Below are 24,216 nucleotides of genomic sequence, written 5' to 3'. Positions count from 1 at the left end.
TATGTATATTATATCTTTGAAAAAATTAGATCTTAAATAAAAAAATCATGTTTCTTGGAAATTTTTGTAGTATAGGGCGAGAGTATTAAACGTGCATGAACTTCTCACAATTATTTGTAAAACAACTGTTCAAATAAGTCAATTGTGATTATTTTGTTTTTATGTTGGTGGAGATTAGGAGAAACCACATTTCTTTTCATTAAATTAACGGGTTATCATGGTTACAGTTACAGCTCAGTAACAGTGTTACTTATCATGTTACGTTAAATAACGTCTATTCATAGGCAGCAGTTAATCGACACGTCAGTTAGCAGTATTATATTCAGTACTTACAATCCACCTGACGAAAAACTTGCTTTGTGGACTGGTTTCTAGTTCAGCCAGTCATCTCAGTTGATTACAATAGATTACACTTGTAATACGTAAAATTAGTGTTTTTGACAGAAAATTAGTTACGTTTCATAGTTTGTTAAAACTCATATCCAAATTTTCTTTGATAACTTGTAGACCTAATTTTGTTGTACATTTAAAATAAATCATACTTTTTACTAGAACTAGAATCTCTAGTTCACAATATACAAGAAATCATCTATAGTAACTCTTACGCTTTTTTCATCAAACAGTTTAACAATATTTATTATCTATCATTAATTTCCGATAAACTGCTTATATATTCAATGAGAATAAGGTGGCTGTGCTATAACATTCTAATTCCTTTAACAATTCCTCTTGTAACGTTATGGTGCTATTTACACCAAACCAGATTTAAAGCTCCAGTATTACCACGGCTTAGAATTTATGAAGATAGAAACAATGAGAATGTTAATATGAACAACATTCTAAAGAAACCTGCACATAACAATAGAAGAGAATCAGTCCATCAAAGAAAATCTATTGTTGTCCCTATTGTTAATAGAGGTAAGTTATTATAGTAAGTTAATATTATTTTACTGGGGAAACCTATACCATGATTTAATAAAAAAGTAAAAAATGTAATAAGCTTGTTTTTTACAGTTTGCAAACTTGATAAGCTTAAGTCTAAAGTAAACCTTGGTTAAAACTGTATTTCTAACAATTTCATTTTAAACGTTATCCATCTTTTTGGCCAACAATTACACCATATTTCAACAGGTTTGTCATTAACTCGGAATCTGGTGAAGTGCGTAAAGGTTCTCACCACTAATTTTTTTGTACTTAGACTTGATGGCAGGACTCCCGGGCAGTAAAATACAATTCCAGATTTGCTTTAAATACTTTTTTTAGCTTTGTTTTTGGTTCTGGTCGTTTCCCTGACAATCTTTGTTGGTATTTTATTTCTAAAATATCTGGTTGTCAAATCAGCTGTTTTTTGACCCTTCAGCCATTAGTCTTGGCCCAGTGCCTTTGGTTAGTGAACGAGAGTTTGATTTGAGTCAGCATTAGATTGTGTTGAAAATGCCACAAAACCTAGTGCATATATTGAATCTAGATGTTGCAATTTACTTGACATCTTGATTCACTTTGCCATTGCTAACATTTTAGCAGAAGGAGTGTCAAGCTGGTTTAAATAGTAGTAAACATATATTAGTGAAGTAAAGCGGTACTTTTGAAGTTGCAAGTTTTATCATGTATACGATGATGACAGGCAGGGCGGTATGTAGTCTATTCTCTTCTGCCTTGTGGAGTTAGAGCGTCTTTCCCAAGATGTGAACTGTCATTTTGAAAAGTATGTAGGGTAGGATCTAGCTGTGAGATTGAGAAGAATGGATCAGTTCTTTAGTTTTCTACACATAACGTAGCTATGGTAAGAAGGGTTGATTCAATTGAATTTGAGTTTAGCTCCAGTTCACCTTCTTTTTTATTGCAGCGTCTAGTTTCTGATGCTGTCTCAGACTTGACTCCTGGAATCTGGAGTCATGTTCTTTTGAAGAGATCCAATGAAAGTCGACGTCGAAGAAGCTCAAAACGAAACATTTATATGGTTTCGACATCAAAGACGTCTATAAATAGGTGAAGCGATAATGTGATGGCTATGTCACATGACCTCAGCTGATGTTAATTGGCCAATAGGAACAATCACCTGATTTAACATTTAGGTCCATGGTACAACTCAACACAGCCGATTAATTCATTTTGACAGAGAAGAAACATGCAAATCGAACAATTCTAATAAATTGCATCTTATTATAATACTTGTAAATATTATACACTATTTCATTTCTTGAAATTTTCCCATAAAAGGCAGTAAAGGATATGGTTGTGAGCTGATTGCAGCGCAAAGACAATTAGTTTGCTAGTAACTCAGGCATTGTGTTATATGAGTAATGGCAGGGGACATATTTCCTGTTGTTTAGGAGTAAAGGATTGAGATATGACAAGAATGTTGAGTATGGCGAAGACAGAAATGTGGAACTAGGAAGAAGGAGGCAGTGAGGTTTGGTTGTGTTGAAGAAATGATGGACTAGGTTTGGAAAGACAGGGAGATGTATGACTTATGGCTGGTTATGAGGGGTGGATACGAGATCAAGGATTCGCATGAATAAATTCACCTGAATCATTATGTGAAGCCTTTCAGAAAATAAAAATTTTGGCTAGATATCGGGGAATTTGGTTTTATATAATAGGTGAGATGTGTGCAGTGTAGAACAGAGAACATTTCTGGGCATGTTTTAATAGATTATGTTCAGGTTTTATATAAGGCAAGTGTTGAGGAAGAAGTATCTGTTTTGGGTGAAGAGGAGTAAGGTAACCTCTATGGGTATTTGAATGCTTCAGCAAATTGGAAAGGGTACTGGCATGGAGAAATAAAGGAAAAATGTGATCATGTAAGAATGGCAAATAAAGATCAATCACTGAGTTATTCATTTTGGAAAGTGAGAGATAGGCATAGCCTCTGTAGCAAGGTAGCTTATATTGTGTGACTGTAGACCTCTTCTTGACTAAGTGAGATGTAGTTTTCAGTTAAGTTATAAAGCTGATGTAAGATCAGTAAAACTTTGAAAAGTGCGTTCGGATGTAGTTTATTGATTAAATGAGTTATACTTTTCTCAGGTTTCCTCCTTGTATGTGAGAGAAAAATCAAGTATGATGTCTTAATTTTTTTGTGTGGGAGTCGGGTGAATTATAAAGGTAAGTATTGTGGAAACCAGTGGCCTTCCTTAATGTACAATGATCATCATTCATGATTAAGTCAATAGTTTAATGTATATATTATTATTAATATTAGTCTAATATTTAGTTGAAACCTTCAAAATTCTCGTACTTTAATCGTAAATGAATTGACATTGATCGCTGGTTAATGCTGTAATCACAAAATTTACATATTATTTTTTATACACATACTCGTACAAATATTTCAATAATTATGTGTATTGTTGAATATGGATGATTTGAAAGTGTAAAAGGATTAATTTGGATATTAACCACTGTTATGTGTCAAAAGATTAACTACTTTACATAGTAATATGTCAAAAATATTGATAAGGTACATTCACTATCTTTCTCTGATTTTTATAAAAGCGTAAAATACACTGTATATGTTCTAAGCTTATTGGATTTAATTCTTAATTAATTTAAAAGTCAAACAATCCAAAAATGCTATTTTCTTTTCATGGAGCCTTTTACTTTGTATTCAATTATGTGTATCTGATGATACTTTCCTTGAAAGCGAGTGGCATAACAAAAATAAAATTTTATTATTCAAGTGTTTGATTTTTTAATTAATGAAGAAGAGAGTAAAAGTTTCTACATTGCATAAAGATTGATATGGCATCTACTTAAACTGAGCATTAATTTTAAAAATGTATTGCTCTTTTTAAATGAGGTGTATTGTTTCAGGTCCCATATCACCTCACAGGGATAAAGAATTTGAAGCCATGATCAGAAGGGATCTGGCTAATATTGTACCTGGATTGGGAGACAATGGGACTGCCGTTAAGTTAAGTGGGGAAGAAGCAAAACTCGCCCAACAGGTGATGAGGAAGGAGGCAATTAATCTTGTAGCTAGCAACAAAGTGTCTTATAACAGGACTGTTGTGGACAATCGTCATCCTTTGTAAGTGACATTATTAAGGTAACACAGTCAGTTTTTGGCCAGGTTTTTTTTCCAATTTCAAAGTCATAGCTCTTAAAAAAAAAGACTGGCAGAAAAATTAAGGCAGGAAAATAGTTTTGGTTACTTCACTAGGAATTATAGGCACTTAAAGTGAGAATGTTGAGCAATTTTATTAACCTGTGTACAAAGAAAAGTGGCTATATAGGCAAAAACATGAATTTCTAATGTATGTATGTTAATGATGGCTTCGGGAAATTATATGTTTTTAAATTTCTTAAGGAAATTACAATTTTTTTAAAATATTACTGGATTACTTTTAATTGTGAAACATGAAATTTCCTTCAGAGCCACAATTTATGTAAATATTGTAAAAATTTCATGTTGTATAATAATAATAACAATTGTTATCAACTTTGGGAGAGGGAGAGAAGTGAATAATTTAGTAGAGTAAAGTTGTTACCATTCCTGGTGTTGTAGTGGTGGTCAAGCATGCTGTCTCAAGACTAACATTATAAAAGTTGTTTTATTTGTCATCTGATTCAATCTCTGAATCGGATCCAGAAAGTAACATTAAATACAAATCCCTAATGAATTCATCAATCCAGAACATAACCAAGAAGCAGCTTATTGGTTACCTAATGCTAGTCAATATGTTGTGAGGGAGAATTTCTTTGCATATGGTTTCAGGTGTTGATTTACATAAATATTGTTTGACTGAACTTACTTTATTTCTGAAAAAGGAGCAAATAGCAATTCTCAGAAAGTTGAGTGTTATTTGTTCAACCCTTTAATGCCAGCAGTAAACTATTGATGTTGAAATACAATATTTTCTGGAAACACCTTTTTACACAATAGGTGTACAAGATGTAGCTATTTTTATTATTGAAAATGTACAGTAAAGAGCTGTAAAAATAAATAATTAAATACAATCTGAGGATAATAGATGCCTTTATTAAATAAAACTTCAAACGATTAACACATTGAAAGAGAATGCAACAACATTACGATAACTCATTCACAATATATTTACTTTGATCCATCGTCCGGATTGTATAGTTCACATCTAAACATTTTGAGTACTAGTTTTTTTATATTTGCAGATTCCTTCCTCTTACCATATTTTGAATGAATGGTTAGTTATGACAAGAGGAAACAAAAAAGGGAATCTGTTTTTTGTAATTGGATGACATATGTAAGGCCTAGAACTGTGGAATTGTGGGTGAAGCCATCGGAATGTATGAATTTAAAAGAATACACAAAAATGAAACTTTTGGCTATAAATTGTATTTAAGTTTTCTCTAGATTTAGTTATCTTTGTATTAGTGTAATTAGATAAATTTTGTATAAAACAGAAATAACTTTGCTAAAAATGGTTAATATATAGTAGGTATAGCTGGTTGAAAGTGAGTGAATAAAAATATTTTAATACCGATAGTAATAATGTTTACATCCTGTTTAGTTCCAAAAGTTAGTTAGAGCACAACTTCTACCTGTTACCTTTCAATCTCTTCTTTGAATTACTTTAAATTTATATTTTAAACTGATGATTAACAATTCCACAGATGCAAGAGTGTGCAGTATGATGATGATCTTCCTACTGCAAGTGTAGTAATCATCTTTAACAATGAAGGCTGGAGCTCTCTGATTCGCACAGTCCACAGTGTACTGAATCGATCACCAGCACACTTGCTGAAAGAAATTATTCTTGTTGATGATAACAGTGATAGAGGTTTGTTCACTGTTCTTAGAGTATTTATTTTCTTTTGTGTCAATTATCAGAATGTCTCTTTACATATGGGTAAGGATTCAAACTGTCTATTACGAAAAGTGTCTTGAATGTGATTCCATTCAGCGTTTTGTTGGAACAAAAGGTAAATTAGTTGATTAATTATAAAACCCTAACCATTTGACTATTCCATGCCGCCAAACTTCTTTTTTCAAAAATGTGTATCTTACAATAGTATCATGATCTACAAAACCCTGAAACCATCTTAGACTGACGTGGCTAAGGGGTGTTTAGATGGTTATTGAAATTGTCGCTGCTGACTATGGAAACTAGACTTTGAAGTGATTGTAGGGATTAGATAATAAAGAAATGTTTCCTAGTTTTTTTTTATATTAACAATATTAGGGGTGCCATATTTATTCGCTCTAACTATTATTTGTGAACAATTTATGGTTTTTTGGAAAATAAAGTGAATTTAAGTGGTTTACAAATTAGTTATATTGCGCTGAATTCTACAGAGTCAAACGTAAGTAGAAAATGAGATAAAAAAACAAAGCTTCAGAAGAATAGGAAATCTAAGTACACATTGTTCATTTTATAATCTCAAATTTCTTGCGGTTGCTCCAACAGAGGGAAAATTAAAGGTGTTACGTATTATCTATATATGTAAGAGTTAAAAAAATTACAATTAATTTAGAATTGTAATAGCAATCAGAACAACAATGGTTAGTAATTTATTTTTTACAATTGATCTCTCTACAAAATGCTCTTTATTTTTGATAATAAGACAAAGTGGGGGACTTACATAATGTTTGAAGATCACAAAACTTTCATAGAAGAACTAAGGTACTATCAGGGCCGTATTCAGCTTTGGCAAGCACCAGAAAATATATTCGACGTGACCTCGTTGTGTGCCCCCACCCCTCCGTCCGTCGACATGGTCCCTTCAAAAAGGCGTGGGGAGGCCTTGATAAAATTGTCAGAAAAAACCGGTCTGAGAACGGGCCTGGGTAGTATAAATAGTAACTGCCAGAGCAAAGTGTAATAAAATATTTCTTAAAATAAATGAATGAACTTTCACTCAAAATACACAGCCAACTTGGGCCAAGTGAAGTATTTTAAAAGTTATATATCTACAATCATGAGCATATATGAGGGTTTGAAAGTTTGAAAAGCAAACATTAAAATTGCACCTAGTAGTTTGTTTTAAGCTAGAACAGATATATGAGGTTTAAAGCTCAAAAATTTTCCGAGGGAAGATATTTTAAACATTAAACATCTGCTTGTCAGCGCCCCCCCCTTCCCCTTCCCGCAGGGTCAGGGTCAGTGTTTATAAAAAAAAACCGACAAGTGTTTATATAAAAAAACCAACAAGTGTTTAAACTCCTTTGCTGGAAAAAATTTAGTTTGGAGTATAGTTTACATACCTTATTTCACACAAACATAGTCATACATACAGGTACATACACATACACCTGTATATACATGAAAATTTGTCAGTATTATATCGTAACTGGAGAAATACACTTAGGTATATGACAATAGAAAATTATTAAAGCTTAAATTTTTGTGATCACAATGTTCTCCTTTACTATTTGAAGTTTTTTTAACAAAAGAATAAATTCAGTGTTTAATTTTTCTTTAAGACAGTGAAGTATTTTTCATTGAATATGCAAGTTATAGCCATCATCCACTTGTTGGATTTAGAAGAAAGCAAAAAGGAAGTTGATTACAAGTACGATAATGATTATTTGAAAGTTGCTACTCTTTGATGTTAAAGATTTAGAATGGTGTATAAGGAGACCAGTATTTTGTACATAATATTCTCATGTATGTTTTCAAACCAGATTTTTTAGGGACGTTAAGCAGGAAAAACTTATCCTTGAAAAGAAATCGGAATTTAAACCTCTTCATCTGAAGACAAAAATATCCAGCAATAGTCTATAGAAAATTGTTTATAATGTTTTTCAAGTTGAGAAATGAAATTAAATTTGGGTATAGCATGTATTGAGAGACGCACTGTTTCAGAGGAACTGATGGGGAAGTTGGAATACTACATGCGGACTCGTTTACCCAACAAGGTTGTCCTCCACCGACTGACTCAGCGAAGTGGACTTATTCGAGCTCGTTTAGAAGGGGCTAAATTAGCTACTGGAGAAGTTCTAGTATTTCTTGATGCCCATTGTGAAGTTGGAACTCAGTGGTAAGAGTAAATTTACTTTGAATAATTCTAGGTCATACAGATTAATTCAAAATAACAGAGAACAATCACAGATAAATTAATACAATTCAATATTATTACAATTTTTTAAATTTAAATTACCCCTCCACATAGGCTATGCCTTGGCTATAACAATTTTAAAATTACAGTGGCAAGTACAGTGAACTTCACCACATTCGTCATATTACGAGGGTCAGTTAAATATAAACAGGACTTTTATTACTATACCCAACGTCCAGGTTGTAGCAGGTAGCCATGTTGCAGTAGTGGTAGGGGGCAGCCTGGGGGAGGGGGAAAGCTGCAACAATGCGTTCTCAGTGCTGTTTTGTTTGTCATTGTAGCCATGTCTGAACAAGAGGTTGTACCTGCAGTTGCGCAACGAATTATTATTAAGTTCTTGACAAACGAAGGTGTTAAACCAAGTGAAATTTTTGTTAGACTGACAACTCAGTTTGGGGATAAGACTTCATCACGTTCTCAAGTGTACGATTGGGTTAAAAAGTTCAAAGGCGGATGTGAAACAGTTGAAAATGAAAGTCACAATAGGCGTCCAAGGACCAGTTTGACTAATGAGAACATTTGTGCTGTTCGTGAACTTCTTGAAAATGATCGACGCTTAACGATAGATGAAGTTGCCAGTGAAGTGGAAATTAGTCATGGTAGTGTGCATTCCATTGTCACAGAGCATCTGGGTTTTCGGAAAATTTGTGCAAGCTGGGTCCCTCGGCTTCTGACTCTCGATCAAAAACAAACCCGGAGAGACATTTGCCAAAGGCTTTTGAATCAGCTTGAGAGAGAGGGGAATGGTTTTTTAAATCGCATAATAACCTGTGATGAAACGTGGGTCCATCACTATACTCCTGAATCCAAAATGGCGTCAATGGAGTGGCGAAGGAAAGACGAAACTCGCCCTGTGAAAGCCAAAACACGGTTGCCTGCTGGGAAACTTCTTGCCACCATCTTTTTTGACTGCAAAGGCGTTTTGCTTATTGACTTTTTACACGAACGTCGTACTGTGAACGCTGCTTATTACTGTCAACTTCTTGAGCAAGCAAAAGCAGCCTTTCGGAACAAAAGGCGTAATCAGCCAATCAGAGATGTCATTTTGCTTCATGACAATGCTAGGCCTCACACAGCTGCCTTGACCCAAGAGAAATTACGCCAAATTCATTGGGAAACATTGGAACATCCTCCCTACAGCCCAGATTTGTCTCCATGTGACTTTCACCTCTTTGGTCCTCTCAAAGAAGCACTTGGTGGAAACCGTTTTGAAAGTGATGAGGAAGTACAGGAATTTGTGTGCAATTGGTTCAAGACACAACCCCAAATCTTTTAAAGAAGGGATCCATAAGCTATCCTCACGCTGGGAAAAGTGTGTGAGAGTTGAGGGAGACTATGTAGAAAAGCAGTAACATGTAATCATTGTATTGTTTAGCTTTAATAAACGTATAAGTTAAAAGTCTTGTTTATATTTGACTGACCCTCGTACTATCATATTCACAATTACTATACTAAACCTTATAAACTTCAGAATCATAGACGTCAGCATGTTTCATCATTACACACAATGTAAATAAATTGATTTTTAAAGCCTTCTCAGTTTTTAAAAAGTCTACAAACAAATGATAAGTGAATCAAAAGAAAGGATAGTCAGGTTAGCAACCTTTAAAAATTGGAATTAATTTGTTATTTTGTACGTTTTAATACTTGGAAAATTTGGCACATTTTCTCATGTCAGGTTAAATGTCACGTATTTGTAACTAGTGCATGACTCAGCAGACAGTCCAGGTCACATGTGACCAGTGGCATGTGTGTATCTCTATAGATTAAGAACACAACCATCTCATGTGATATTGGATCTGTGGCCTTAAGGCAAGATTTGCCCACTGTCTGACACAGGCTAGAACCACTGCTGCAGCGCATCAAAGAGAAGCGCACAGCTGTGGTGGTGCCGATCATAGACTGGATAGACGACCTCACACTGGAGTACACCCCCGACGTTGACGGCGGGCTGTTGGTGGAGGTTGGCGGGTTCTCATGGAGCGGATTCTTCTCCTGGCATGACATAACCGACCGAGAGCTCAACCGCAGACATTCAGCTATAGCCCCTGCCTGGTTAGCCTCTACAGCTTATCTGCATAAACACTTAGAATTATTCAAATTTTTATATTGTAGAACATTACTGCCAGCTGGTCACTAATAGCTAAATTGTATTAGAATTAATACAATTTTTTAAATAGCTCCAGATGTGACTCTTCTAGTAAGAGTTAATTGTATTGGCAGCCATTGTGATTGTAACATCATAACAACAGTATTTAGTGTTTTCAGTACTTTTACTAGGTATTCAGTAATAATAATTCTACATACAATATTCCTTCAAGTAGTAGTGCTCAAGATGAAATTGAAATAGTTGAAACACTCCAAGATAAAGCATGCATCAATTCAAATAGGGAAGGGGAAACTGAAGATATCACACACAAAAATTAAGTTTTCAGCTGAAACAGAAGAAACCTCCAAATTAACAAATGAATAGCTATTTATTGCTATTAGAGCAAATTAGATTGGTAAGTTTACAAACTAAGTGTTAATAAATAATCACTAAGGCGGGAAGAAATAAAGTAGAACTAGTTCGACAGTAAGACTTAAATATAACAAATGACATTCGGATTCTACAAGAATTTTTTTTTTATATAAATGAAGTCCTGTGTTCCTTTCTCTTATGTGTCAAACAATATAATATTTTTGTATTATATTATATCCAAATGTGTGAAGTACAATATTTAGTGTAGTACCCTCTTCGTAATTAGAAAAGTTAAGTATGTCGGCACAGAGGGTGGAGTGAGAACACATTGCAACAATCTGTTTAAGTGCCATCTTAGATATGGCATCGTTTAGTGGGGTGCTATGGTGTATGGCAACCTGGAGCGTGTTCTGATCACTCAAAAGAGACAATCAGAATACTGGATGATCTTGATTGAAAGGATAGCTGCAGGGATGCTTTTAAAGAATTGGAAATCTTGACAGTTACCAGCGTCTGTCTGCTGGAAGTGATCTGCCTTGTATCCTCGAGACAATTGCATTGCCACAAGAACACTCACGCCTACCAGATGAGAGATGCCATAGATTTTGCTCTGCGAATTTACCACAGTTGTTGTTTCCAATCGAAGCCTACATACGTTGGAACCAATTCTTTTAATGTCCTTCCTGATATGATCAAAAGAACTGACTCGGACAGTCAAGGCCTGCTGCTGTAGGACCATTATACACCATAAGTGAATTTCTGGTCTGGCCGAATTTTACAATGTGAAGCAAGTTCTGGACTGAAATTATTATTAAAATTACATTGTATCAAATTACATGTTTTTAAATCTTGAAGATTATAAAAATAAAGATATTCTCATTCTCATACAGCACAGCTGACTACTAATTTTGGCATCTTTTCGACTTCTATTCACACAGGTTTCCTGTCTTGGGAAACCTGTGATTTGTATGCCCAAAGACTCACCCAGTAATTACTCTACGTGTTATTGTGTATAATTTATTTTTATACATTAATGTGCAAGTTTCCTTCATGAAAAATAGTGTAATGTTTTGTTTTGCTTAATTTTAGGTCTCCAACAATGGCTGGAGGTCTGTTTGCGATTGATGCTGACTATTTTTGGGAGTCAGGATCATACGATGACAAGATGGACCTTTGGGGTGGAGAGAATTTAGAGATGTCATTCAGGGTAAAATCACTTTAGTTTTTTAATAAGTTAAATCAAATTATTTACAACCTACTTTTCGATTTTACAGTTTTAAACATGCTATATCATATTATTCATAAAGGTTATTGGTATAATATTGTGATTGTAATTTCAACAAAGATTGGTTTTACGTTATGTTAAGCCAATTATTACATTTCTTGCTCAGTAATTGTTGTTAAGATCTTAAATAACTCTTTTTCATAAATTCATATGTAACTCGTAATTTGGGCTTTAAAATAAATATATTGTCCAAACATTGAACAAATTTCAATGACTATGTTTTATTTAAAATAGCTTAGAATTATTAGTCTAGAAATTTTTAGGTTCTTTAATCCCTGCATCATAAATTACATATTCTTTCTTCCATATACTCTAAATGTTTAGTTTCAGAATTTGTTTCCTAAACATTGAGAACTGTTTGATTAATTGTTGTAGCCTGTAAATTTGCTTGAATATTTCTTATGAATGGAAGAGAAACTCAAGTTCTGTTGTATGTAGATTTGGCAATGTGGGGGGACTCTGGAGACGATTCCTTGCTCACGAGTGGGCCACATATTCCGCTTGTTCCACCCTTACTCATTCCCAGGACACAAGGACACCCACGGCATCAACACCGCTCGTACTGTTGAAGTCTGGATGGACGACTATAAGGAACTTTTCTATATGCACCGACCCGATCTAAGGGTATAGACAACTTTATGTCCTCAAATACTATTTCTATTTTAGATTCATACCTTATGGTGTGAGACAGTTTTTTAAATGTGCTCATTTTGTCGTTCCAGAATGCTGACATCGGTGATGTGTCACAACGTAAGGAACTGAGGAAAAGGCTCAAATGCAAGAGTTTCAAGTGGTATTTGGAGAACATTTACCCCGACAAGTTTATTCTCAATGAAAATGTCCAGGCGTATGGAAGGGTCAGTAGACATTAATTCTGTTTAGAAAACTTTATTAGATTGGAAATGTGTAAGCATTGTTTTAGTACAATGCTTTATGACCATAAACTTTCCAGCTAGTAAATAACTAGTAAGCATTTAATTTATTAATTTAAATAGTGTTCATTTAACAAAACAATTATTGTTAACACGTTCACTTTATCAGTAGCCTTATATTTTTACAAACAGCCAGAATAAAATTCTAGATTTTTGAACTATAGTAAACTACAATATCTATATAATGAATGATTATCTATTAACAACTTTTTTTTAATATGCATTGCACTCACAAACACCTTTGGCTAAAACACTTTTGCAATTTATCTCATCTAGCATTCATTCATTAATTGCATATTTAACAAAAATTACAATCAGCCCAAAGCTAGTGTTTCAGCGATGCAACAAAACCAATTGCATACAGTAAAACACAAGATACTATAATATTTTTTGTTTGTTCTAAATTGCTTTGAATTATTTAGTTCTCAGTGTTAAGACTCTATAGTTGTGTTGTATTATATAACCTTCCATGCCTCTAATCAGGCCTGCACTCAGAAAGATTTTTTCCTGACAATTTTACGGGGACCCGAGCCGAGCCTCACCACATATCTATTTCAGGGAACAGTGTTGGCGGACGAGATAGCTCAAACAATAACTGTAACACTATTATGGGCTTATTTTGTAATATTCATTAAACTTTATAAGAAACTGTGGCTATTAATTTTCAATTAATTATTTTACTTTTGATTTAACAATCTTGATCGTGTTTATTTAGACCGTGCATTGAAACAGAAAAGTCAATAATTGATCCTGCAATCAAACAACGAATACCTCAAGACTTGGGTTCGGTCTGATCCAAAGCGTCATAACTGGAATATCGATACAAAAGACAAATTATGTTCTTTTGAGAATAAATATTAAATTTAAAAAAATGTCTCTTAAAGATTTTTCTCATAATCATTAATATCTAGAAATAATTTCTATCGGACAAACTAGTAAACTAATTATTATACATGATTAGGGTTCATTAAATTAATTAAAGATAATGCTCAAAATGGTTTGATTAATAAAATTTTATTGTACTACTTTTTACCAAGATATATTAAATCTTACTATCATTAATAAAATAATAAAATGTTGTCAATTGAATAACGGAGTAGGGGGTGAAGCCCGTGACGGGGCCATTGTGGGGGGATATGGCGGGGCCCGGCCGAATATCTTTTCTGGAGCTCGCCAAAGCTGAGTACGACCCTGCCTCTAATACCATGGACAGTGCTGCTCTGGGAGTCAAATTTGAAACAGAGCAGCCATACACGCTAGTCTTTCTCACTGAAGTAGAATTATAGTCACTAAAAAAAAAATCAGTATGGAAAGTTAGTCAGTACGGTAAGTTCAGTACTTTAAAAGGGAATACTAGTTAGCTGCTGGGCGTACAACTAAGTTTTACTTTTAACATGGTGATAAAGTTTATAGCTTCATTATAAATGGGTACTTGTCTCAAATTCAAAAATGTTTCACTTCATAAAATTGGAGCTTAGTTTCTAAATCATAATGATTTGTCAAACATACAATTATGTAGTAATATTAATTTATGATTTATTTTCAATATAGATTTTCCCAATGACACTCTATGTACAGGATGTTCACAAAAGAGTGTAACAAATTTCTGGAATTTGTACAAAAGTTACAAAATAGTTGGTAACTTGTAAATTTTTTATAACTATACTATCGTTTTTGTTATTACTAGAAAAATGTTTCACAGACACCATTTTGTGAATATTAAAAAAACAAAAACAAAACTTGTGGTGTATTTTACAAATGTGCATATATACATATATGTGCAAAATTTGGTATATGTAGCTTTACTAGTTCTTGAGATATTAGTTTTTTTACAAAACGTCAGCTTGTGACCAAACGACAATTTCTCAAACTATGTTAATAGGAAATTTTTTGTTTTAAATGATGAGTACTATGAGTCAAAGAAGTTTTTTGACAGCCTTTTGACACCCTGTATATTTATAAATTTTAAACAATTTTGAGTTTTGGATACACTGCCGGCAGTCAACTTGAATACATTCTTAGTATAAACACTGTGTAATGGTATAATCTTCCTATATTTTCTTCTCAAGATTTTTGTAAACATTACCTAAAATAAGTAAACTTATAGTTATAATAAAGGCCTGTCAAAAAATTATTGGAGAAGAAATGACTACATCTAGTTTTATTATGTTAATAACTTATACAATATATCAAATCTTTACTATAGAATTGCCCACTTTAAACAAAAAACACTTTGTATGTAAGTAAGAACCTTTTTTTAATGTTCGTAGTGAGGGCTTCAATGAATTGTATTATATTGAACGTCTCTTTAATTTAATATTTTCATTTTATTAAATATGAGTAGTATATATATATTTATAAGAATTTATTGGAATTTGCACGAGATACTAGAATCAAATTTTATTTCAGTAAACATGAAAATAAGAACAATGTCAATGAGCCATTGCCGCTTTCCCTTAAAAAATTTCAACCAAAGTCTGGATGGCAGCCCCCACCCCTGCCCAATGACCATCCTATTGAGCAGTTTCTAAATGTAATATTAGCCAATGTATCTGATCAAAAATTTATTGAAAACTTGCCACAATTAAAAAATATAACATCTAAGGAAGAAAAAGCCATTAAGTCTTTAAAATATAACAAAAATATCGTAATTTTACCTTCCGATAAGGGGAATTCTACAGTAATCTTGAATAGGAGTGATTATATTAATGAGGCTAACAGGCAATTACAAGATTCTACTGTGTACATGACTCTGGAAAAAGACCCAACTAACGATTTTAGTGCAGAAATCAAAGAATATCTCTTAGAAAATGGCCCCAAGCAAAATATTTCTGATAATATACTTAAAACTTTAATCCCAACACAACCAAAGTCACCTGTATTCTACATGTTACCTAAAACACACAAACTAGTAAGACCTCCTCCAGGCCGGCCTATTGTTGCAAGTATTGGAGCTCCTACAGAAAAAATTTCTGCTTACGTAGATGACATTCTACAACCTTTTGTTAGAGAGTTGCCCTCCTATATCAAAAATACCAATCATTTCTTAGAAAGACTATCGGAAATTCCTCAACCATTATCTGGTGAAATAATATTAGCTACAGTTGACGTAGAATCACTCTACACCAATATTCCACATGATGAGGGCGTCGAAGCAATTGGGAAATTTTTAGATGAAAGACCGAAAAACACTTTACCCACTTCTAATTTTATCACTCATTTAATTACTATGATCTTGACTATGAACAATTTTAAGTTTCTAGACAAAAACTTTCTTCAAATAAAGGGCACAGCGATGGGGAAAAAAATGGCTCCTTCATATGCCAATCTTTTTATGGGGTTACTCGAGAAAAACTTTTTATCAATCCAAAAATTTCAACCCTTGGCTTGGTTTCGTTATATTGATGATATATTTCTTGTTTGGAATAATGGAATGGAACATTTGAAACAATTCCTAGAAGAATTAAACGATTTTTCATCACTAAATTTCACCTGGAAAACATCGCCAAATTCTGTGACCTTCCTTGATGTAGACGTTTTATTAAACAGCGGTCGTTTTAAAACTAAAATTCATGTCAAGGACACAAGTAGTATGCAATATTTACATTATGATAGCTGCCATCCACAGTATGTAAAGAAATCTATACCCAAGGGTCTTGCTCTAAGAGCTAAGAATCTATGTACAGATGACACTGACTTCCAAAATTATGTAACAACATTATCAAATTCATTAATCAACAGAGGATACCCTGCAAAATTAATTAACAGTGAAATAGCTAAGCCTAAAAACACAAACCATGTTTTAAGTGTTGTGGAAAAAGATGCCAAATTTGTAACTCAGTACCATCCTGGATTATACAAAGTAAATGGAATTATGAAGACCGCCTACAAAATATTGGAACAATCTCCAGAAACAAAGGATCTTTTTAATAGACCTCCTAGAATTATTTTCAAAAGACCACCAAATCTGAAAAATCTATTAGTTCATCCAAAATACATTAAAGATAAAGACAACAGTCAAAATTTCAAACACAAATGCCATCCATGCAATAAACCACGCTGTGGAATATGCAGTATGATGCAATCTACGAACTGTTACAAAAGTTGCGTTACGCACAAAAAATATTCCATTGCAGAAGATATCACATGTAACAGTGAAAATGTAGTCTATAAATTATCCTGTCAACATTGCCCTAAAGACTACATTGGAGAAACATCTACGTCACTTAGGCTGAGGATGAACAATCATCGTGCCGATGTTCGACATCAAAATTTACTTAGACCCGTATCTGCACACGCTGTCCAACACAACAAAACCTTTGAAAATTGTTTCTCTCTAATTGGCATCAAGAAGTTTCAAAATTATGACAATAAAGAATATACAAAATTATGACTAAGAAGATATGAACAAGCAAACATAATGGCTCTTCAATCAAAATCACCAGTTGGATTAAATTTGAGACACAGCTAATTTAAATTTATTATTCAAACTTTTTATCTATCTCTGTGTTTAGGAAAGGTTACATGTTTAATTTTCTTCTTTGATACCATATGTTTTGTTTTGTTGTTTCCAATGTTTTTATAACCTTCATTTTTATATTTGTTTATATTTTATTGTATACATGCTTTTGATAATGTTACTGAAAAGTAACGAAATATTAAGCTTTTCAAGTTGAAGAAACATGTTTTGTTTTCTTTTATACCTATATATACATATATATATATATATATTAACATTAAATTTGTATAATGGCAATAGCCTTATTTAATTTCAAAAAAATTTTGGTACCATAGTGAAAATGTACAAAAGTGTAAATAGTTACAATTGTTATTTTTGTAGCTTATAAATGAAGCAACACACTTATGTTTTGACACTCTTCACGGTGAACTGAATCCAGACTATAACGTAGGAATCTACACTTGCGACGGAACCATCATCGGTGGCCAGGTAAGCAATGTCCAAGACAACCACAGGCACTCTTTGTACACCAAATTTCTGTATCCTACACACCAATGAATATACAAGGTGTTTGAAAAGTCTGGGTACGGCTTAATATTTTACAAACCATAGCAGATAACATCTATAAACTTTGCACAGTGTCATATGGCTATGTAAACTATTTTTCCTTGCTATTACCATGACATGCCAACCATGGGGGGACGGCACAGAGGAAAACATGGAAATCTTAAATGAAAGCATGGGTCGAGTGATACCTCATTTGAAAGAGCTCAGTTAGTAGAGTTGACTGCCGCAAACCGCATCACAAAAGGTTTATCCAAACAGAAATGGTGGGTTGTTTTAGGTACACATTGTGAAGTACATTATGCGCTGCCATTTCTGACTGGATCGTCATATTCTGATGCGGTAGGCGGCGATTCACTCTACTAACAAATGGTTTCACTGATTAGTATTTATAAAAAATAACAAAAAATTTAATTCAAAAATTAAGTGGTAAGTTAACTATTTCACCAACAAAGAACAATGGTAGAACTTAATTAATTCATAAACATAAAGACAATGAATTCATTTTAGTTTTATTTTTATGTTATAAATTTATGACATAATTTGCTAATTAAAAAAACTCTGTGAAAAGACATCGGTTAGTAGAGTGAAACGCCACCTACAGCATCAGAATACGACGATCCAATCAGAAATGGCAGCACATAATGTACTTCACAATGTGTACCTAAAACAACCCACCATTTCTGTTTGGATAAACCTTTTGAGATGCGGTTTGCGGCATTCAACTTTACTAAGTGAGCTCTTTCAAATGAGGTATCACTCGACCCATGCTTTCATTTAAGATTTCCATGTTTTCCTCTGTGGGCCATCCCACCATGGTTGGCATGTCATGGTAATAGGAAGGAAAAATAGTTTACATAGCCATATGACACTGTGCAAAGTTTATAAATGTTATTTGCTATGGTTTGTAAAATATTAAGCCGTACCCAGTCTTTTCAAACACCTTGTATACTTTTCTTGGAATATGTGGATGCTGATTTTACACGTAGGGGTAAACCAAAAGATACCCCTCCCATACAAACCTTGCAACCTGTTGTGAATTTCTCTAGGTAATAAATTCCCAACTACCGAAGCAAATATTAGCATGAACAGTGAGAGACATCATGATATGATTCTAAATGTAAGAGCCTTCTCGTCATTTACTAAGCAAATTCTGCTAAAGATAATACACTCTAAATGTTACTTAGTTGTAACGTTGATGTTGCTACTGTCCCATACCAAACCATCTGAGTTGATATCTCAACCAAAGAAAGTTGTTATCTCATCCTCCCAGCATAATCAAAAGATGGTGGCAGGATGACAAGGGTGCCAGTTCCACAGGGAGTGGAGGATTTGTACAGGTATGAGACAACCATGATCCACTCATTGTTTGTCCCGAGTGTTTGGATGGAGGAGGGGTCTCTGAAAAAATGATCAGGTAAAACAATGTTGAGTGCTTTGGTACTATCAGGACGCCACTATTATTGAAAGCGTTTTTCTTTCCTGTGACTGAAAAAATTACATTGTTATAAAGGAAAATACATTATTTAACTTACTCTAAAATTACATGCCGTTATGACAATCAGTTCTTCCCAAAAGGAGGCGATGAAGGCGAGAAGGCGGTCACTCTGTCCCTACGTTGTTTTTGGGCTTTAAGTAGCTAAATACATACGTACGTATTATAAATATAAAAAGTAAACAAACGCTCACATGATCTGAGCTTGAATTTAGGTACTGTCTCGAGGGATATTTTTCTTTTTTCACCAGAAGTGTGGAACGTACCTAAGCCCGCACTGATGGCTAGGGGTGTTTCCGATTGGTACTTCCCGACCACCAATCACGTGCCAGATCGTCTAACTTGATCTGATGTCGGAAAATGTTTTTCACCACCTTACACTTCTGGCGAAAAAGAAAAACATCCCTCGAGATAGTGCCTAACTTCAAGCTCAAATAACGTGACCTCTCTTAAAGATTATCTCTAACTTTTGTACTACTATAGTAACATATTTATGATAACTTAATCTAAACCCACTTATATTGCGTGATAACAAAGTAGATAGGGACATTGTTGCCTCCATCTCACTGACATCGCTTCTATTTGGGAGGCAGAAAAAAAGAACTGATTGTTACAACTCTTCATTTTCCCAAATGGTTACAACTTCATGCATTAAAAATAACGAACATTAATTTCTGTATAATTAAGGAAATAAAATAAGAAAATAAATACTATCTAGTTTATTAGACTTTCTAAAAATGTTATTACAAGTTCTTTTTCAGCTGTTTTCACTTAGCAATGATGGACAAATAAGACGTAACGAATTGTGTGCATCTATCATTTCTTCTAATGTGATTAAAATGAAGAAATGCTCACCACTATCAAAGACACAAATCTGGAGGCTGACCAAGGTATTTATAATATTGTTTCATTGTGGATAGGAAAATATGTACGGCTGCCCATAACAAGTAGCATGGAATAACGAAGAACAAAATATTCAAAATATATGCTTTTCTCAAAGCCATGCATGTCATTATTTCTTACAACTAGTGTTTGAAGTCTGGATAATATGGATTAAAACTACATTTATATGTATATATCATTCTGTGCTTACAAAGATTCATTTTTAAAATACCCAACTATAATCGTCCATATAACATACTAAGGAATACAGTAGTTGGTGTATAATTCAATTGTTATAAAGGAGAGGCTGATCCCCTTTTGAACCTTATTCTGCCCGTTCTCATGGCCCACTGGCCTATACAAGGATCTTATCAGACAGAATAAGGAAGAGAGTCGATACAGTACAAGGTCGATGGTACTGATAAAAAGTGCTACGGTCACAAACAGGATTTGAACCTATGCTCTCTAAGTCAGATCCAGGTCCATTTTAGACTGCTTGGCCATTAGGTCTGAAATATATTTTATGAATGTCATAAATGACGAAAATGCTTCTATCCTTAATTGCACCACAATCCTAAATCCTTAATTCTATCCTTAATTTAATTTATGTCAATACACAACTTGCCTAACTCCTTAGCTTGTATGTTTTACTGTCAATATTCTCATGATCTGAATTTACACCAAACTCAATGTTGAAACATTCCAGTCTCCAAAGCTTCTCTCTTCTATTAATTTGACAAACATCCTTTGATATATATTATTTGATGTGGGGTACATGATGATGTAAGAGATTTCTTTCACACTTACGTCTGCGCTAAACCATCAACAGGCATATCTACATTTCACTTACACATAAACTATGGTGGGAAGCGTTAATTCAATATTGAGTTTAGCTCCGGTTCACCTTACTCATAGTGCAGCATCTGGAATATGATGAATATGATGGAGTATCAAGAAGCTTGGTTGACCACTTTGGTCCTACATCATTGAACATTTTTAACATATAAGATTACTACATCAATCTTTTTTATAAATTTCACAGATCTGGTCCTGGGATTACTACTCTCCTCAGGCTGCTGACATATAACTTGATGCTGCTAACCTTGTAATGCTGGGATGTGTGTTACAGAACGGTCACTTGCGTAATGACGCCATGGAGCTGTGTCTGGATGCAGAGTCACTAGGGGTGGGTGACACACTGAAGGCCAGCAAGTGTAACAACAGCCCCACCCAGATCTGGTCCTGGGATTACTATTCTCCTCATCTCCTCAGGCTGCTGACATATAACTTGATGCTGCTAACCTTGTAATGCTGGGATGTGTGTTACAGAACGGTCACTTGCGTAATGACGCCATGGAGCTGTGTCTGGATGCAGAGTCACTAGGGGTGGGTGACACACTGAAGGCCAGCAAGTGTAACAACAGCCCCACCCAGATCTGGTCCTGGGATTACTACTCTCCTCAGGCTGCTGACATATAACTTGATGCTGCTAACCTTGTAATGCTGGGATGTGTGTTACAGAACGGTCACTTGCGTAATGACGCCATGGAGCTGTGTCTGGATGCAGAGGCACTAGGGGTGGGTGACACACTGAAGGCCAGCAAGTGTAATAACAGCCCCACCCAGATCTGGTCCTGGGATTACTACTCTCCTCAGGCTGCTGATATATAACTTGATGCTGCTAACCTGGTGATGCTGGGATGTGTGTTACAGAACGGTCACTTGCGTAATGACGCCATGGAGCTGTGTCTGGATGCAGAGGCGCTGGGGGTGGGTGACACACTGAAGGCCAGCAAGTGTAATAACAGCCCCACCCAGATCTGGTCCTGGGATTACTATTCTCCTCAGGCTGCTGATATATAACTTGATGCTGCTAACCTGGTGATGATGCTGGGATGTGTGTTACAGAACGGTCACTTGCGTAATGACGCCATGGAGCTGTGTCTGGATGCAGAGGCGCTGGGGGTGGGTGACACACTGAAGGCCAGCAAGTGTAATAACAGCCCCACCCAGATCTGGTCCTGGGATTACTACTCTCCTCAGGCTGCTGATATATAACTTGATGCTGCTAACCTTGTAATGCTGGGATGTGTGTTACAGAACGGTCACTTGCGTAATGACGCCATGGAGCTGTGTCTGGATGCAGGCGCTAGGGGTGGGTGACACACTGAAGGCCAGCAAGTGTAATAACAGCCCCACCAAGATCTGGTCCTGGGATTACTACTCTCCTCAGGCTGCTGATATATAACTTGATGCTGCTAACCTTGTAATGCTGGGATGTGTGTTACAGAACGGTCACTTGCGTAATGACGCCATGGAGCTGTGTCTGGATGCAGAGGCACTGGGGGTGGGTGACACACTGAAGGCCAGCAAGTGTAATAACAGCCCCACCCAGATCTGGTCCTGGGATTACTATTCTCCTCAGGCTGCTGACATATTCAAGCAAATCTAGCATTACAATTCTTTACTTCAAATATTCCACTCCAGAATTGCTGTTCACCAATGTTAAGCGTGTGTGCGCATAATAACGTGGGGTTTCTAGCCACTTATTGAGACAACAGAAAATCAATGTAAAATCTCTGTTTAAAAAAAAAAATTAAATACGAAATGTATATGATAAACTTAAGTAACTATGAGATAACTATTTAAAATTCGTGATTATTTAATTTTTTACATTAATGTTTTACGTTTAAACAGAGATTTTACATTTATTTTCTGTTGTCCTTAAAGTGAAATAGAAACCTCATATTCTTATATTTACAATGACACATATCAACTCAAACAACATACGAGTTGTATAACAACTGTTGAACTGGAACTTTTGTAATAAAAAATATTTTTGCAAAATCTCTAACCCCCTTCTTATCAGAATGACCGTTCACGGGTTCAGTTTTGTTTATGGAGATGACATGCCCCCCGCTGTACATTCCAGACAACACAATCAGGACGAAATTGAAAATTGTTAGAAACTAAAAGGTATTAATAATGTAGCATTTCACATCAATGAAAATACCAGTCTGGTTTTATAGGGTTCAATTTAGAAAATACTTGTTCGCAAGAAACTTGAGTCAGTGGGATGGCCAGTAGAAATTTATGTACTTTAGAAATTTTTGGGTATCCTAAACAGTACATGGTTTATTCTAATATAATTTTAGAATCACACTTGATACAATTGTTGCACGATGCTGACACTGCACTGGATCTTGTGGTCTTTATAATCTTCTTCTTGATCACCATCATTGTGGTCATCGATTTTCTCGTCTGAGACATCTTCACACTAACAGTCGGCGTTCATACTTCGATTTGAAATCTGGGGTCACACATTCATGAACGAGATCTTTGTTCAACTTTTCTTCATCTTTCAAAAGTAATTCTTCTCACATTTTCTTCAACGCGGGAGCAAGAGATTATTGGGATTTTTATCTTTTTGGAAAAAACAGGCCTGATTCAAATAGAGTGATCTATGCTGCACAAAAGGGTTTTCCATAGTTTGGACACTTCTATCCTCAGTTACGAAGAAGATCTTTATTTTGATTTCTTCTTTGTGGGAAGTTCCAACACTGCCGTCTTCAGCAAAGCTTTCCTGCCATTTTCTTTATTTTCTTATTTCTTTTCTCAGTGATTGCTTTGCCAATAATGATGATAAGACTTTCATCGGCTTTTGCTCTTTCTTCAAGTTTCTGCGTCATTTTTAAAACAAAGCATTGTGCTGCTTTCAAAGTTTCAACAAAATTGTCTTATAGGCATTTTAGTTTTTAGACATTTTACTAAGTAGAGAAGACTCAATATTCCTCCACGCTTGGGTGATGTAGATCACGGGTTCTCAACCCTTTTGAACCTACGATCCCCTTTTTGTGTTTCAAATTTTGATGACCCCCGACCGTGAATTGCAATTTGGGAGGTGATGCGCTTAACACTTCTAAATAAATAGGCCACGTATCCTAAAAAGTGTGTAGTTCTATTTCAAGTTATTCCATAATTAAATATTTGATAGGAACTAAATTTATTCCTCCACTAATGTAAGTACGACTGTAAAACCGATAGTAGGCCTACGTAACTTGAAAACGAAATCAAAATATAATATTTTTGATCGCGTTA

At 34.7% G+C, this 24,216-nt stretch overlaps 2 protein-coding genes across 2 annotated transcripts in view; both read left to right on the top strand.

Annotated features, from left to right (window-relative positions):
• Positions 1 to 21,950, top strand: part of LOC124361759 (polypeptide N-acetylgalactosaminyltransferase 1-like) — a 65,796-nt gene extending 43,846 nt beyond the window's left edge. Inside the window, exon 11 of the mRNA XM_046815725.1 lies at positions 21,640 to 21,950. Coding sequence (XP_046671681.1) covers positions 21,640 to 21,789 — 150 coding nt within the window. The 3' untranslated portion in view covers positions 21,790 to 21,950. The remainder of the gene's footprint in view (positions 1 to 21,639) is intronic.
• LOC124361761 (polypeptide N-acetylgalactosaminyltransferase 1-like) lies at positions 188 to 21,503 on the top strand. The gene is made up of 11 exons (XM_046815726.1): positions 188 to 918; positions 3,817 to 4,033; positions 5,596 to 5,762; positions 7,788 to 7,962; positions 9,880 to 10,095; positions 11,591 to 11,708; positions 12,225 to 12,410; positions 12,509 to 12,643; positions 17,559 to 17,666; positions 19,998 to 20,126; positions 21,248 to 21,503. The coding sequence occupies exons 1-11, from the start codon at positions 678 to 680 to the stop codon at positions 21,425 to 21,427; spliced, it is 1,872 nt and encodes a 623-aa protein (XP_046671682.1). The 5' UTR covers positions 188 to 677; the 3' UTR covers positions 21,428 to 21,503.
• Positions 21,951 to 24,216: the final 2,266 nt, after the last annotated feature.

This window comes from Homalodisca vitripennis, chromosome 5 (assembly GCF_021130785.1).
Source record: "Homalodisca vitripennis isolate AUS2020 chromosome 5, UT_GWSS_2.1, whole genome shotgun sequence".
Taxonomy (NCBI): domain Eukaryota; kingdom Metazoa; phylum Arthropoda; class Insecta; order Hemiptera; family Cicadellidae; genus Homalodisca; species Homalodisca vitripennis.
The sequence above is the reverse complement of the archived record's forward strand: the minus strand, read 5'-3'. Positions and strand labels throughout refer to the sequence as shown.